Source organism: Amia ocellicauda, chromosome 4 (assembly GCF_036373705.1).
Source record: "Amia ocellicauda isolate fAmiCal2 chromosome 4, fAmiCal2.hap1, whole genome shotgun sequence".
Taxonomy (NCBI): Eukaryota; Metazoa; Chordata; class Actinopteri; order Amiiformes; family Amiidae; genus Amia; species Amia ocellicauda.
Window position 1 is genome coordinate 20998206 of NC_089853.1, and position 16066 is coordinate 21014271.

General features: G+C 40.4%; 1 protein-coding gene across 2 annotated transcripts in view; it reads left to right on the forward strand.

Annotated features, from left to right (window-relative positions):
* Nucleotides 1-16066, forward strand: part of prtga (protogenin homolog a (Gallus gallus)) — a 52789-nt gene that overhangs the window by 11706 nt on the left and 25017 nt on the right. For both annotated transcript variants that reach the window (XM_066701343.1, XM_066701344.1), the window contains exons 3-8: nucleotides 8531-8675; nucleotides 9097-9230; nucleotides 9431-9568; nucleotides 10176-10334; nucleotides 10511-10670; nucleotides 11043-11290. In XM_066701343.1, coding sequence (XP_066557440.1) covers nucleotides 8531-8675; nucleotides 9097-9230; nucleotides 9431-9568; nucleotides 10176-10334; nucleotides 10511-10670; nucleotides 11043-11290 — 984 coding nt within the window. The remainder of the gene's footprint in view (nucleotides 1-8530; nucleotides 8676-9096; nucleotides 9231-9430; nucleotides 9569-10175; nucleotides 10335-10510; nucleotides 10671-11042; nucleotides 11291-16066) is intronic.

A 16066-nucleotide genomic window follows, 5' to 3' on the forward strand; every position in this document is an offset into this window, starting at 1 on the left:
CGCTATGCCTGTGGATCCTGTCATTTTAAATCGAGTGCTTGGGGAGCTGCTCAAGCAAGAGCTCCCCAGAAACAGGCAAGATGGCATGCCAGTGCGGAGGAGAGGAGAATGAGATTGCGTCTGACATTTCTGAGGGAACCTTTGTTTTGCCGTGACCTGGCCAGTGACCCACTGTTTACTCTGCTGTGGAGTGCAGTGAGACGGCACTCTCAGGTTACAGCACAATTTGGGAAAATTAGCAGTTGGCTTTATGACAGAAAATGGTCTGTCTTATTTTCGGGAGGATTGTAAAAGTTCCTTTAATGAGGTCTTTACTGGCTTTTCATTTTTTGTTTTCATTGCAGAGGAGGGGGGAAACTGATTTGTCTGAATTTAGTTTGATGCATTTCACCTATATTTGTATTATTTTTAAATATTTATTGTTGTATTTATTTGTATGCTCGACTTTCTTTAGTTATTTTTCAAAGGTGACTGAGGGAGTTAGATGGCATTAGTAATTACATTATGGGTCCAGAGTTAACTTTCTCTGATTTAATTTACTCTCTCACTGAGTAGCATCAGCCACAAAGGCAAGACGATAAAGATTCATCAATAGCTTTTAGGTTAAACAGCCCCCCAAAGTGAAACCTACTGATGGTTTAAATGATGAGGAAATCTCTCCAAATCAGATAACTGGGGAGGTAGTGGATTGTGTGTTTCTTCTTTTACATTTTATTTTTAAATGGGCCTTAAAACGGAGTACATTTATTTCAGTCTTGGCAAATGAACAACCCTTGTTTATCAAGGCTGGCTGAGGAGAAAGGACTCCACATGATCAGGGTGTAATGGGTCTAACCTGAGCCTCACATTATAGGAACTTTTTAGTTTTGTAGCAGTAGTTGCATTGCTCTTGCTAGGGGGAGAAAATGCTACAAAGCAATAAGCCTCTGGAATCCCCTTGGAGTTGCAGGGCCCCCCCGATGTGATTGATTGGCAGTTTGCAGGCTGCCAGAAGGCGTAGCTCACTGTGTGGAGGGGTCTGGGCTGTACTTTACTAAGCTGTGCTCTAGCAGGGATTTGTTGAGGGCAGGGGTGAAAGGTGAGGGCTGTAGAAGGGGCAGATGGTCAGATCCTCTTTATTTGCCAGTGGGATTCTCTCTCAAGCATTTGCTTCACAATATAAATGATCCTTCTCTATGAGCAAACTTGTTTTTGTTTCAAATATATGTAATCCCAAATTTCCTTAGATAATTAAATTATATATTTATATATATATACACACAATACATTAATTATTATTCATTTTTAAGACTTCACCATTAAATGTTCATTAACAACCACAATGGTTTATACAAGGACTTGTGAGTCAGAGTTGGTTTAAAAAAAAAAAAAAAAAATGTATACAGGAAAAAACAACCTTAAAACTGAAATCTTTCATATGGATGTCAATGTGCTGATGTGAACAAGTGAAAAATCACTCTAGAAAAACACAAAATTTAGTGCAGCTGTGAGAACCACATGGCTTCTAGTTGGTGCTGAAATTATCCCATCATTTAGTAGTGTTTTCAAACAACAGATTTCGCTGTGCACACGAGCAAGTCGTGGGATTGCACAGTCATAAATAAGTGTGTGTAGTTAGATTCATAAATTAAAGTTCTATTGCCATCAAATTTCCTTTCACAGGGTGTTTATTTTAACTTGCTGTGTCCTTCACCTTATTTAACATGTCATTAAAAGCCATTAGACATTATAGTCTTCCTCTGGCTGCATTAAGTAAAAGGTCAATTATGCGTTTAGACCAATTTTAACTAGCGTACTAATCACTGTTAATTTTGCCTCGGCAGCAATGGATTTTGGTCAGTTTAGTTTGCTGTTTTTCAATAATCAATGCACCTACACTGTTTTTTAACACCATATCTGTTAACTGTTTTTAACTCTTGAAATTAACATCTCTATTGTGGTCTTGGGTTTAGCACTAATTTAATACCTGCCTGGTGGGAAGACCCTGTTGTGCAACAATGAGGAATGTGCTTTGATGTTGATTAAAGGGTGCACATTACGCTTTGCTCAAAAACAGTATGTCAGTTTAAGTGTCCTGTCTCTGACTCTATTTCCCTCAATTTACTAAGCACGTCCTGGTGCAAAGACCAGTGTAGATCTTCTAAATGGGTGCCAGCTCTGATAGTTTGCTCTCTGCCCGTTTGCACGTTGTACACCACTACTCCACATCAAAGTGCTATTGTAGAGGTACGCAACTTGTGAGCTTATAAAGAATCTAGGGTAACAGTCCAGAACTAATTCAATTAAAAAGGCCCATAGGAATTTAACTGTGTGTATGGTGAAGGGGTAAAAAAAAAGTGAAAATAAAGACATTGACCTTTTAAATATTGGACATGCATTGGCACAAACTTCCATATCAAGTATGGTGTGGACCAAATCATAACTTTGTCTCCCCCTTCAAATTACAAACCTGTACCCTATGCTGATTTTAATTTGTCAGGTTGCACTTTTTTTGCACTGTTTAAAAAACACAACATACAAAATATATTTTAAACTAGGTAGCTACAACATTTAAAGACTTAGCTGAGGCGATAACCATATGGCTGTTCAGTACAATTAGTGTTCCAAGTGTTGTTTTTCCCCATCCTTATTATGCATGGCCCTTAGTGCGGCCTAGTTATTATAACTGTGAGGAGCGTATGTCTGCAAAATAAATGCATTTAATAGTGGCAGAAAATACAAGGCACGAAATGGTAATACACTGGAAATAGTTAATATTTCAGTGTCTCTACTGTACATAATTTTGGCAGTGCCCATTAAACAGCAGTGTCTGTGAGCGGGAAGCGCACAAATGCTGGAACGGACTTTGAGCCGATGAGTCAAGACGTCATCTGCGGTGTCAAGTGAAAGTCCCTTTGCTCCGCGCTTAAAACTGGGTGGATTTAAATGCTTCAAGAAGCTGTCAAACTCGAATGTTCTGGTAATCATTCACTGAAAAGCCCATTCCATCACTCTGGGATTTATTTTTTTCCATCCTATAACCCACTGATGGCAGAATGGGGTTTGCAGAACTGTTAATCATAGTTAGGGAAGTAAAATAATGTACATTTAAATAGACAGATGATTCAGGATCTTGGTTTGTGTTTGTATTTAGCATACAGAGAGCATACATTTCTTTCAACATCTTTATTTTCCTTTACGCAAGGGGAATTCTCTTAGACTGTTTTTACCAGGAACTGTCTGTTCTCAGCAGCTGCGAAGAAACTATGCATTGATCAAATATGTTATGTATTAGAGATAACGGCTACATCATGAGTATCACTAGATGAACTTTTGAGCTATAGCAGGGTATCGGAGACCTCCACCAAGTGGGGTGGAGGGTGTGCAGCTGGGGTTTCACTTAGCCCTGATATCTTCAATGTGCTGTTACTGTGCAGCTCCATTTGTAGGTGTAGAAAAGCAAAGACTGATGTGTTGAAACATAAATGCAATTAAGGGAAAAGGTCAGCCTTGGGCACCCAGTCATTTTCCTTTTTCCCCACCCTTGTTGAAGTCCAGGCCCTCACTGAGAAGGATTAAAGCAGGGCTGTCCAACCTTTTTTGCAGTAAATCTCTGGCAAAGCATTTAGTCTGCATGGGTAAAGTTGTCATGAATTCTTCATCAATTGGCCAGAGGTATCCTGAAAGCAGCAGTTGAAATGTGAAACTGGTCAGTTAGGGATTGTTTTTTTTTTTTTTTTTTTTTTCTGTAAACGTCTTCACCATTTTAATGAAGACTGGTTGCCATGCTTTGATGTTAGCAGGAGCAGCTGTCCAATCAGACTAGATAACCTTGTCCCTAGAAGAGTTCACTTTGGTGCCGCTCTGAGTTCTCCTTAATCTTGGCTACATCTTCTCATGTTTTTTTCTGAATTTAGTGTTGTCTGTGTTTTTTTTTTTTTACAACCTCCCTTAGCTGCCACATGCCCTGTCTCTCTCTCCCTGTCTTTCTTTGCCAATGCGATGTGTGATAACGCGTATAGGACTGCTTTGGAAAGCAAACATTTGGGAACAGTTCACATTCTTCTAATTAACCTGTGTGATACTAGAGCTGGGGAGAGGTAGATGAAAGGGTTCCCGAGACCATCTAGGGATCGCTTTCTAAATAGCGATGTTGCTTCCTGAGGCTTGTCGTTTTATTTTATTTAAAAAAAAAAAAAAAATGAAGTTTAGTGAGGATTTGGAATTAGAATATTTGCCATTTTTGATTTCTGATTGTTCCTTTTGGTAAGTACATTGCTTTTTAAGAATGGAAATGTTGTGAACCAATCCAGGCTTATATGCAAACCCTTAGTGCTTTGCCTGTAATAATTAAGTGGGGCTCTATTGTCTGTGGTCTTGGAATGGGTCCGTTTCTTTGCTTTGTTTTAACCTGGAACCTCAAAAACATAATTTACATGGAGATCTGCACCAGAGACGAGGATCAATTGATTTATTTTAACATATTATTGATCAAAGTTTTTTTTTTTGGAGAGGGGGTTGGGATAGGAGGGGTTGGGCTCTGTGGTTGTTTCTGGGATGGATCATTTTTTGTGAGTGTGCTCAATTTGTGAGGGGGATTATTTTTTTTCTTTATCATTTTAAATGTATTATTATTATTGACCTTTTTTGTTTAGTTTGAAATGTACAGAAACTAAAAACATATAGAGCAGGATGGATGAACAAGCAGAGTTTCCCCCTGTCCTGTTTGCATTCAACCAGGCCTGTGAACGTAGGCCCACGGAGATGTCCAATCTGAAGCTTTAAGAAAAACAAATGAGAAGAAATGAGATAAATACATGTAGACAGCAGGTAGAGCAATGAGGAAGAGAGATTTCATGAAAACTCAGCAGGCTGTCAGCAGGAAGTCGACGTGTAAACTGCTCCACATCTTATTTGGGTGGGATTCCTTTTCATTCCAGCGCCGCCCGCGATGTGTGTTATCAGTATTGGTTCGCAATAGATCAAGTGCAGGGAAACCAAATCCCTGCCAGGCCCTGCTCCATGCTGCCTTTTGTCCTCCCTTGCCCAACTCCCAGCCTGGAGCCCTCAATAGAATCTGTAGCCGAGTAATGGTCTTTGACAGCTTTAGCAAGTAATGCTTGTGTTTTAACTGTTTTGATTTGTAAACCACAAAGTGGATTAGAGCACTGATTGAAGGCCAGGATCCTGCAAATGAAATCCATTATATAGCTTATTAGCAGGCCTGCTGAGGCAGTGTGTATAAGGGGGTTTGGGGGGGGGCAAAGGAGATTTTCTGCCAGATCTCCAAATTATGACCAAAAGGACAGTGTCTCACTGTTGCCTGCCATGCTCAATTTCTTCTTTCAAGCTTCTGTTGACTTAAAACCACCCCCCCCTTTGGCCCTTTTCTGCCTGTTCCACCCTACTGTTATAGCACTCGCAGACGGGGGATGCCTGTCTGTGCAGTAGCTACTCCAAAAAACAAACACAAAAACTTCCAGACCTTGTTAGAGAATATTTATTTAATGTTATGTTAGAGAAAATTATTTATTTATTAATTTATTTAATAAACTGTCATCTCCCACATAACTGCAGTCACAACAACACTGAGCTTATAAGATAGAAAATGCTGCCATATACCCTGGCCCTGCAGGGCAAAGCATCTTAAAAATGGGTATTTTCATTAAGCACACCTCTGGAAATGATATCATTGTATGCCTTTTTGACTTATGAACTTGATGTATCCTTTATTTCTTAAAAAAAACAAAAACTGATGCTATTTCTCAAGATGAGCATACCACCACATGAATGTGATTCCAGGGAATCCACATGAAAGAAGCAGGCGAAACTGCCTTGTTGTAGTTTGGGGTGCCGCATCCCGCAGTGTGTTAAGAGTAAAAGACCTCTAATAGGATTTGCATCAGGTGGAAAAGCAGCTTTATGCACAAAGTACAGTCTGTCGGTAGCTCCAGTCTGGTATGTATAGGCTGGCACGAGAATGGAATAGTGCAGTGAATTCTTTTCGGGTACAGCCACTTGCAAACCATCTTCTTTGTGGGATTAAAAAACAGTGTGTGTTGTTTAAGTGTCATGACATTTTGAGCAGGATTAGCTGTGCTCTTCACTGGTCGTCTTCTTGTTCTGCAAAGGGCTCTGAGACCTGGCCCCACACGCCAAATTAAGCTTCAGTATTTGGATCCTGCTTGTGGGAAATGCATGTGCCTAGAAAAAATTAGCATTTTTTGGTTTGTTTTCAGTTCAGCTCCTGGCTTGCACAATTTCAGTGAAATATTGTTTAAATTAACCAAGTTCATTGATCTTAGTTTTAGAAGTGAGAACTACAGGGATGCTCTGCCAATCAAAGCTGATTTTAGACCTTGCTTTCTGAGCACCCCCTCAGTAATCTTCTCTCTCTCCTCTGCATTGCTGCTCTGTGACAGGGGCACAGCTATGTGTCATTTCACAGTACAGGCAATATCAAAGAATCTATAATGTGATTAGCAGAATCCAGTTATTTATTATAGAGCGTCCCTTTCAGATGGCTAGCGCACTGTGGAAATCCAGTCACCGAATGTACAGAACTAGTCACTGCTCCGGCCTATTTTTGAGAGCTAGTCCTTCAAGTGCTGTAAAGAGTGGGTTTTACTGGCCTGAATCTGGAATGATACATCTATAAAACAATATATATTTATATATTTATGTATTTCCCTGTCACAAATGTGACTGTTTGGTGGTAGTCTGGCTGCTGCATAAGACAGTGAGTACCTTGACACAGTGGAAATGAAAAAGGCAGTGTGGTGCTGAATTGAATATGAGTATTGATTTATTTATATTTTTTGTTGCTGCTTGTCTTCCTTTGACATGATCTGTGTGATACACTTGGAGAAATTTTCAGGCAAGGGACTGGTCAAGGCAGGGGCTCTCTCTGAAGTGCCCTTGTACAGAAGAGCAATGGAGCTGCTTACAAATAGGATTAAGGCTGGCAGGCCTTCCTCTTTCATCTCCCCAAAGGTTAATTGTGCTGTAGTGAGAGAAACTGACAAGAATCTTCAGCTGCTGTAGGCTTTAGTTCCTTGCAAAAACAAAAGGCAGATGGGTTTATTCAAGAAAAGCTCAACTGAGCGGGAATGTATCATGAGAAGTTGTAAAACTGAATTGGGGTACTGTAGCTTCCTTGGTTCCCTTGGTCCCTTCCTCACAAAGGTTCCATAAACAGATTGCTAAATGCTAAATTTTCTTTTTTGGTTGCTGTTGTTGAGATAATTAACGGTCATTTGACTGTTACTCATGTGTAGCTCCTCGCAAATGTTCCTTCTGTACAGCCTTTTGATGTATTTGTGGAGGACAAACCAATTACAGTTACATTTCTTTCTCTGGAAAAAAGAGGCACCGGGAATGAACTGAATGCATAGGGAGAATAAAAAAAGGTGCATTGTGAAAGCATTCTATATAAGGTTATTTCCCATTGCAGTTACGATATTAAGTTGGGCTTAATTGCATACTTGTTTCAGAGTGCTTCTACCGTCACATACCCAAGACAATTTTTACTTGACAGCTTCCCAGTCTCCATTATGTTACTAGGCGTATCGTAGCAATAAAAATGATAAAAAGTACTTGAAATCAATTCACTGCCTATAACATAATAAATTAATGAACTATGCTGATTTATTTGTTCTCATTAGGAGTGGTAGTTGTCAATTTCCCTCTGGTTATTATGTCTGTTAAAAGAGTAGTTGGTTACATGTTTGTTTTTGTTTTAAATATGCATTTTCCAGGTTAAAGCATATCATTTTTTTTAAAAAGATAGGAAAGGTAGAGGTATTTCCTAGGCATAGGTATTGATAAGTTGTGGAAGAATTCTTTGTGTGTCAAAGCAACATTGGTTATTGATCTGGTATATCTTACAGCTCAATAGATTACCTAATCTCCATAAGTGTCATTGATTAACTTTTATGTATTTATTTATTTTATTTGTAATTTGCTGCATGTGCTGCATAATAACAGGTCATACTTGGTTTGACAATGGCAAATGAATTGGGAAACTAAAGATAATGTGAGTTTCAACAACTTGAAGTGATAGTATTTGGCATTTCCAAAGGTGCTTGGGTAGTCCACTACAGATGCTTTCATTGAAAAACATGATTGATCTTGCCGCTTTGGTTCCCTGGTAGATAACACTAATTTATTTGCTCATTGATCAGGATTGGGGTTTATTTTAATTGTAAAGGCTTTTATTGATCTGTGGGTTAACATGGTTATTTTTGTCAAGAGTCAGAATTTAATTAAATTGTATGTATTGGCAGTTCTTAACAAACTAGGAAACGGTAGCAAATTGAGCTGTTTATTGTTTCTTGTATACATGACCAATATTACACTTCGGGCATATTTAATTAAATATTCAGAGCTCATCCATTCAGCAGAAGATGCAAATAGGCAATTTCTGAATACTGGGCCAGTCTTTTGTGTCCCTCAATATATGTATTCAAACCCATTTATACAAGCTTATTACCTTGTGTGACTGTTGAATTTTGATGTACAGAAAATTAACCCTCATTCATTTGTTTCCCAGGTATCTCCCCCTTTGAAGTCCAGCCTGTGTCCACTGCAGTGTCCGAGGGTTCGGTGGCCAGGTTCACATGCAAAATTAATGCCAGCCCTCTGCCAATTATCACCTGGGAGTTCAATCGAACCATATTACCTCTAGCGACAGAAAGGTAGGGCTGCCACCTCCACTTTCCTGATTGTGCTTGTGTTCGCCAATCAACGTCCTTTGATTTGTTCGTTCCAGACTTTACTGTGAGTTGGCTATAGCGACTGACATTTTACTGAGTGGTTACGATTTAATTTTAATATCTACTTATTGGAAATCAAGGAGAATCAATGTTATGGTAGCTTATTGGAGGTGAATGTCTTCTTTCAGTGCATCAACACAAGTAAATCTGCAGGCTGAATTATGGGTGGAGTGTTAGAGAAGCAAGAATGCTGTTATATGACGCAGAGAACGCTAAAAAAAGATTGGTTTAAAATACTGTTTTATTGTTTAGATTGGTTTAAAAATGTGGAAAAATGTACAGTCCGCCGCAATGTTTGCAGTGTGTTGGTCTGACAAGAGCTGACGATTTTGGTCTCTTCCAGGATCACTGTGCTTCCAAACGGGGTGCTGCAAATCCAAGGTGTTGAGCCTGGGGATGCTGGGAATTACCGCTGCGTGGCCACCAACATTGCAAACCGCAGGAGGAGCGTGGAGGCCCTTTTAACTGTCAACCCAGGTACTTTCCAAAGTCCAGAATATTAAATCATGCAACATGTATATCATCCTCTTCATCAGCCTTTATCGATCCACTGCTGGATGAAGTCTTCCCAGGATGTTTCCACATGTTTTGATGTACATATATACATGCTGTACTTTGTGTGTGGTACAAATGTGATTTAGCAGAAAACCAGATCAATGAAAATGTTGTTTCTTTAGTGTCAGGGCCCAGAGCACCCCAGAAGCCAAATATCATCGCAGGACCTCAGAACATCACCACATCTCTGCACCAGAGTGCCATCCTCGAGTGCGTGGCCACGGGGAATCCAAAGCCCATTATCTCTTGGAGTCGTTTAGGTAATCACCATTTGATTTGAACTACAGCCGGAAGCCAGATCAGAACACTGCAGTAAAATATATACTCGGAATATTGGCCCAATAAATATAAACGTATGTAATCTGATTAGGTTTTATTGCTGTCCCAGTGCGATTTCTGGTCATCATTGAACTGTTCAAGCCATTTTCAGTAGGCTTTCATTGTCATTAACATGTATATAGCTGTAATAGTGAAATAATGTGAAGTTGGTCTTTTACCACTGAGATTCCCATTAGGAGTTCAAGGGAAATTAACCATGAGTAGCATTTAAAACTGAAAACATATAAATGAAATGAATGCTTTACAGAATATAAGGGAATAAGTGTGTGTGTGTGTGTGTTTGTGTGTGTGTTTGTGTGTGTGTTTGTGTGTGTGTTTGTATGTGTTTGTATGTGTTTGTATGTGTGTGTGTGTGTGTGAGTGTGTGAGAGTGTGTGAGAGTGTGTGAGAGTGTGTGAGAGTGTGTGAGAGTGTGTGAGAGTGTGTGAGAGTGTGTGAGAGTGTGTGAGAGTGTGTGAGAGTGTCAGATTAGTTTTTAATGACATAACCACACTGGTGTCTGACTTGATCTTTTGTGTCCCTGTGCAGACCACAATTCAATTGATGTCTTCAACACGCGCGTGCTGGGCAACGGAAACCTCGTCATCTCGGATGTGAAGCTGCAACATGCCGGGGTCTACGTGTGCAGGGCGACCACCCCCGGAACGCGCAATTTCACTGTCGCCACAGCAACGCTCACTGTGCTTGGTAAGGTGCCCTACGTTGCAGTTCTTCTCTGCGAACACACTCTTGATGCTGACATTGTCCTGCTGTCCACCCCCCCACCCTCCAATACTGATCAGGGTTATATATAAGTAGAAGACCATTAAAATGTCTTCCCACCTCAGCTTACCCATTTTTAAAAATGTTCCGCTCATCTTCAGCACCCCCCTCCTTCGTGGAGTGGCCCGAGAGTCTGACCAGACCCAGGGCTGGCACTGCGCGCTTCATCTGCCTGGCCGATGGCGTACCCTCCCCCCGCATCACGTGGCTGAAGAATGGGGAGAAGGTGCACTCCAACGGCAGGATCAAGATGTACAACAGGTGGGAGCTGTAATTAGAGAGGAGTGTTGGCGCATAGCCATGCCCAAACAAAAATCTGAGTTGCACACCATGTACACACCAGTTGTATAGCAGTTACGCCCGTGTAATCTATGAATTATGTTCATGATGTTCTTACTATATATTATATTGTGTGCTGTAAATCTAAAATGTTTTATTAAAAATAAATCGGATGAAAAAACTGTAAATTAATTACAAAATACTAACTGAAGGAGAGCACACCAGTTAATAATTGACAGTGCAACTAAATCTTTGGCCTCTTTCAGTTTATTGATTTGTGTGCGCCAGAATGCTATGGGCAATAATGGCTATTGACGGTTATTGGATGCTCTTCCTGTTCTCCTTGTCTTCTAGCAAACTAGTGATCAACCAGATCATCCCTGAGGATGATGCCATCTACCAGTGCCTGGTGGAGAACGAGCTTGGCGCTGTGCTCTCCGTGGCACGCCTGATTGTTGTGATGTCAGAGGACCGGCCCAGCGCTCCGCGCAACATCCGCGCAGAGACCGTGTCCAGCTCGGCCATCCTGCTGGCTTGGGACCGGCCGCTGTACAACTCGGACAAGGTCATTGCATACTCTGTGCATTACATGAAGGCAGAAGGTATGTTGGCCTCAAGGGGAAGATTCAAAAAATGTATAATGCAGAAAAAGAAAGAGAGGGAGAATGTTTCTGTAGAACTCTTAATCCCACAGATGTACAGTGAGGGGAAAAAAGTATTTGATCCCCTGCTGATTTTGTACGTTTGCCCACTGACAAAGAAATGATCAGTCTATAATTTTAATGGTAGGTGTATTTTAACAGTGAGAGACAGAATAACAACAAAAAAATCCAGAAAAACGCATTTCAAAAAAGTTATAAATTGATTTGCATGTTAATGAGGGAAATAAGTATTTGACCCCTTCGACTTAGTACTTGGTGGCAAAACCATTGTTGGCAAATCACAGAGGTCAGACGTTTCTTGTAGTTGGCCACCAGGTTTGCACACATCTCGGGAGGGATTTTGTCCCACTCCTCTTTGCAGATCCTCTCCAAGTCATTAAGGTGTCGAGGCTGACGTTTGGCAACTCGAACCTTCAGCTCCCTCCACAGATTTTCTATGGGATTAAGGTCTGGAGACTGGCTAGGCCACTCCAGGACCTTAATGTGCTTCTTCTTGAGCCACTCCTTTGTTGCCTTGGCTGTGTGTTTTGGGTCATTGTCATGCTGGAATACCCATCCACGACCCATTTTCAATGCCCTGGCTGAGGGAAGGAGGTTCTCACCCAAGATTTGACGGTACATGGCCCCGTCCATCGTCCCTTTGATGCGGTGCAGTTGTCCTGTCCCCTTAGCAGAAAAACACCCCCAAAGCATAATGTTTCCCCCTCCATGTTTGACGGTGGGGATGGTGTTCTTGGGGTCATTCCTCCTCCTCCAAACACGGCGAGTTGAGTTGATGCCAAAGATCTCGATTTTGGTCTCATCTGACCACAACACTTTCACACAGTTCTCCTCTGAATCATTCAGATGTTCATTGGCAAACTTCAGACGGGCCTGTACATGTGCTTTCTTGAGCAGGTGGACCTTGCGGGAGCTGCAGGATTTCAGTCCTTCACGGCGTAGTGTGTTACCAATTGTTTTCTTGGTGACTATGGTCCCAGCTGCCTTGAGATCATTAACAAGATCCTCCCGTGTAGTTCTGGGCTGATTCCTCACCGTTCTCATGATCATTGAAACTCCACGAGGTGAGATCTTGCATGAAGCCCCAGACCGAGGGAGACTGACAGTTATTTTGTGTTTCTTCCATTTGCGAATAATCACACCAACTGTTGTCACCTTCTCACCAAGCTGCTTGGCGATGGTCTTGTAGCCCATTCCAGCCTTGTGTAGGTCTACAATCTTGTCCCTGACATCCTTGGACAGCTCTTTGGTCTTGGCCATGGTTGAGAGTTTGGAATCTGATTGATTGATTGCTTCTGTGGACAGGTGTCTTTTATACAGGTAACGAGCTGAGATTAGGAGCAGTCCCTTTAAGAGAGTGCTCCTAATCTCATCTTGTTACCTGTATAAAAGACACCTGGGAGCCAGAAATCTTGCTGATTGATAGGGGATCAAATACTTATTTCCCTCATTAACATGCAAATCAATGTATAACTTTTTTGAAATGCGTTTTTCTGGATTTTTTTGTTGTTATTCTGTCTCTCACTGTTAAATTACACCTACCATTAAAATTATAGACTGATCATTTCTTTGTCAGTTGGCAAAAGTACAAAATCAGCAGGGGATCAAATACTTTTTTCCCTCACTGTAGTTGTTGGGTTTATGAAGAGGTTGGCCAGTCCAATGAGGTAAGTCCCGTCGTTTTGGGAGTCTGTGAACTTCTGCCTGTCCTGGCTGTGAATCCAGCTCCGGTCAGTCATGGTGTAAACAAGCACACTCATCCTCATTTCAGCGCCCTGTTGTTCTTTCTTCCCTCTTAAAATGGTCTGGTTATTCCTCTTGGTTTAGAGGAGGTTTCAGGTTTTCTTAGAGAGAAAGGGGAGAAGAATCTTGGCCTTAACAACTACTTTGCTTGATTGTAGTATGAGTAAGAAAGAAAATAAGGTATGCGTATGCCAGGTTTTATAGATGGATATGTAATCTATCTAACAAACCAAATGCATTTGACCAATTGAGCCTTTTTGTGTTTCACAAACTGTGGAATCTTGAACACTCTCCGCTCCTCGGAACCCAACATGGAATGTGAGAAACTGACCATCTGTTGTTAATAGTGCGTTGCTGGGCAGAGGTCAAGGGAGAAGAATGGCTGCCCCAGAGAAATAAGAACAGCAGCTTTCCCTGTGCAAACAGGGTACGCCTGGCACACAGTCCACCTCCGGTCAGACCCTGACTGAGAGTTAAAAGTGCAGAAGACACTTTTTTTAAACGTGTTTAAAATAAATCAGTAAATAAACAAATTGTGAAACTGCTTGAGGCCTGACTGAACTGGAAGTTACAAACTGAAAAATGTTTTTAACCGATCAAAAAGCTTCTGTAACGAACTCCCATAAAACATTTATTTTTGCATTTATTACTTGATTATTCTTCTTACTGATCACCATCCACAAGTACATCTCGCCACATTTTATTTCCCAAGAAAAATAACTGAATAGTAGTGGCTTGAGCCATCTGGGAAAAAAATAGATTTTTTGTTCTTTTTTTGATTAAGTACTTCTAGAAGTCAGACCTGAACAATGTGACATTTATTAGACCATCCTTTCAGCCTCACATATCCAGGAAATGTTATCCTAATCTATTGTGGAGAGAGAGAGAGAGAGAGAAATAAAAAGAAGAAATAAGCTGAAGAAACACCTGCTATGAAAAGTACGCTTCAGCCCTATTCTAGAAAAAAAGGAAGTTCCTTTCTTTTTTGAATTACTGGCATCTGTCAAAGATTTAGTGCACTTGATAACAATTTAATGCCACATTTTGTCTCGTTTCATAGAATAGGGCCATTAATATTGACAAGAATCATTCCAGCATTGCATTCTGCCTCTGAGGTCGCAATCCCGAAGTGTAAAAATGAATGGCGCCCTAATGAAAGAGGCCCAATTAAAGAGTGTGCTGGAGTGTGCTAATTCAACACTAGAGATTTTGTGAAAGTATTGGAAGACTGTGGATCTGGGTGGAAGGCGGCCTTTGTTCCTATTATGGCTCTTTTCATTAGTCCCCAGTATGAGGTCTAGCACTGTATTCAAGTTGTGAACAAGGCTTTTTCTGTTTACCCTTAAGGATCTTGTTTACCAGGTCAGAAATCGGGCCATGCAATTCAATCTGAACAAGCAATAAGTGATTCTGTTGTGTGACCTTACTAATCTCCGCTAATTAAAATGCTATCAGGCACATTCAGAAATGTGGGAAAATGTTATTGTGGAATTTGGCTTTAGCTGCTTTATTATATATATTAAAAAAAAAAGTGGGAAGGGGAAGAACGAGTTTGATTAAGTTGACAGGTTTTTTTTCTTTTTTTCTTGGCCTGTGAATTGGTCTACAAGCACATAGTTACAAACCAATCTGCAAATTCACTGTGAAAGACACGACGCCGCAGACTGGTCCTCTTTAAGCCTTAGTGATTATGTTTTAATTGGAGTTTACTAAGGAAGACAGAAGTTGTGAAAGGGGAACAAAAGGTTGGAACCTTTTTTTTGTAGTTTAAATGTATGCAAATCTGAATGCTCTCTGAAGCCTGATAGAAGAGTGCCTTTGAGCATAGTAAAACTGAGATTAGAAAACAGTGGGTCAGGGGCAGGATAAGAGACCTTCCATTTGCTAGAGTATACTTTAAAATTACTCTATTTCTATAATTAATCTGAGGCGCTTTCTTGTCTTAAAGCCATTATTGTTAGTGTAGAAAAGTGAAAAGTGGGGAATTAATGAACCTGCAATAGAGGGAAATGTGGCTCTCTCGTTAGTCTTTGTGTGTGAAATTGTAAAATCAATATAGATCCTGACTGCTGTGGCCAATCCACCACTGAGAACAACCTGCAGGTCTGTCTGCTATAGATTAGGGTCAATTCAGGGGGTATGAAGTGAGAGGAATATCCCATAGTGTGATTCTTATTCATCTTGTATTCATTCAAAAAGGATATTATAATTTAAAGGAGGTTACAATTTGAACAATACCCAAGAATACATGTAATTAACCAGATGTGAATATTTCAAGAGAAACTTCCAATGAAGCATTTATGGCTTCAGCATGGGTGAAGACATACATTTATTTAAAATCCTGTTATACAGCTTGGATTTCTTGTTTTGCACAATTTTAGTAGCTTGCTAGAGCTGCAATTAAGAAAACGTTAAGAAAAGGCTGCCAGACTTTTCTTAGTCCGTAAATCACCCAGCCTGAAGGCTTCTACTGCCTGAACTGATGGTAAAGGAGAAGAAAATGCTTTTTATTTTGAAATACTGGGCAGTCACTTTAAATAAATGAACATTTGACTTAAATAACCACAGCCTTCACGCATATCTTGTCCCCTTAATATGCCTCTGCTTGTGTAAGTGTCCCAGAGCAAGTCTCAAAGTGAGATTCCCCCCACTTTCGTTTTGTGTATGCCATCTTTAAATTTATTCATTTTTATGTTTTTTCAAAGGAAGCTTTGTCATATTTGTGTTGAAATCCAAGGCCGAGTTGTGTTTATAATGATGGTAATAATGATCTTTCAACTCAGCCCTCAGCATTAAAAAATAAAATAACATTATCTAACCTTTGAAACTATATCCAAAAGTTTGTCTTAGTCAGTGGATTCTCACTGCTTTGAGTTTAGGGATTAAATAGACATCTATCCACAGGGTCTCTTACAAAGTGTTTTATTCCTGTGGGGACGTTGTCATATCATGTAGCACGCCAGTGTGCTGGAG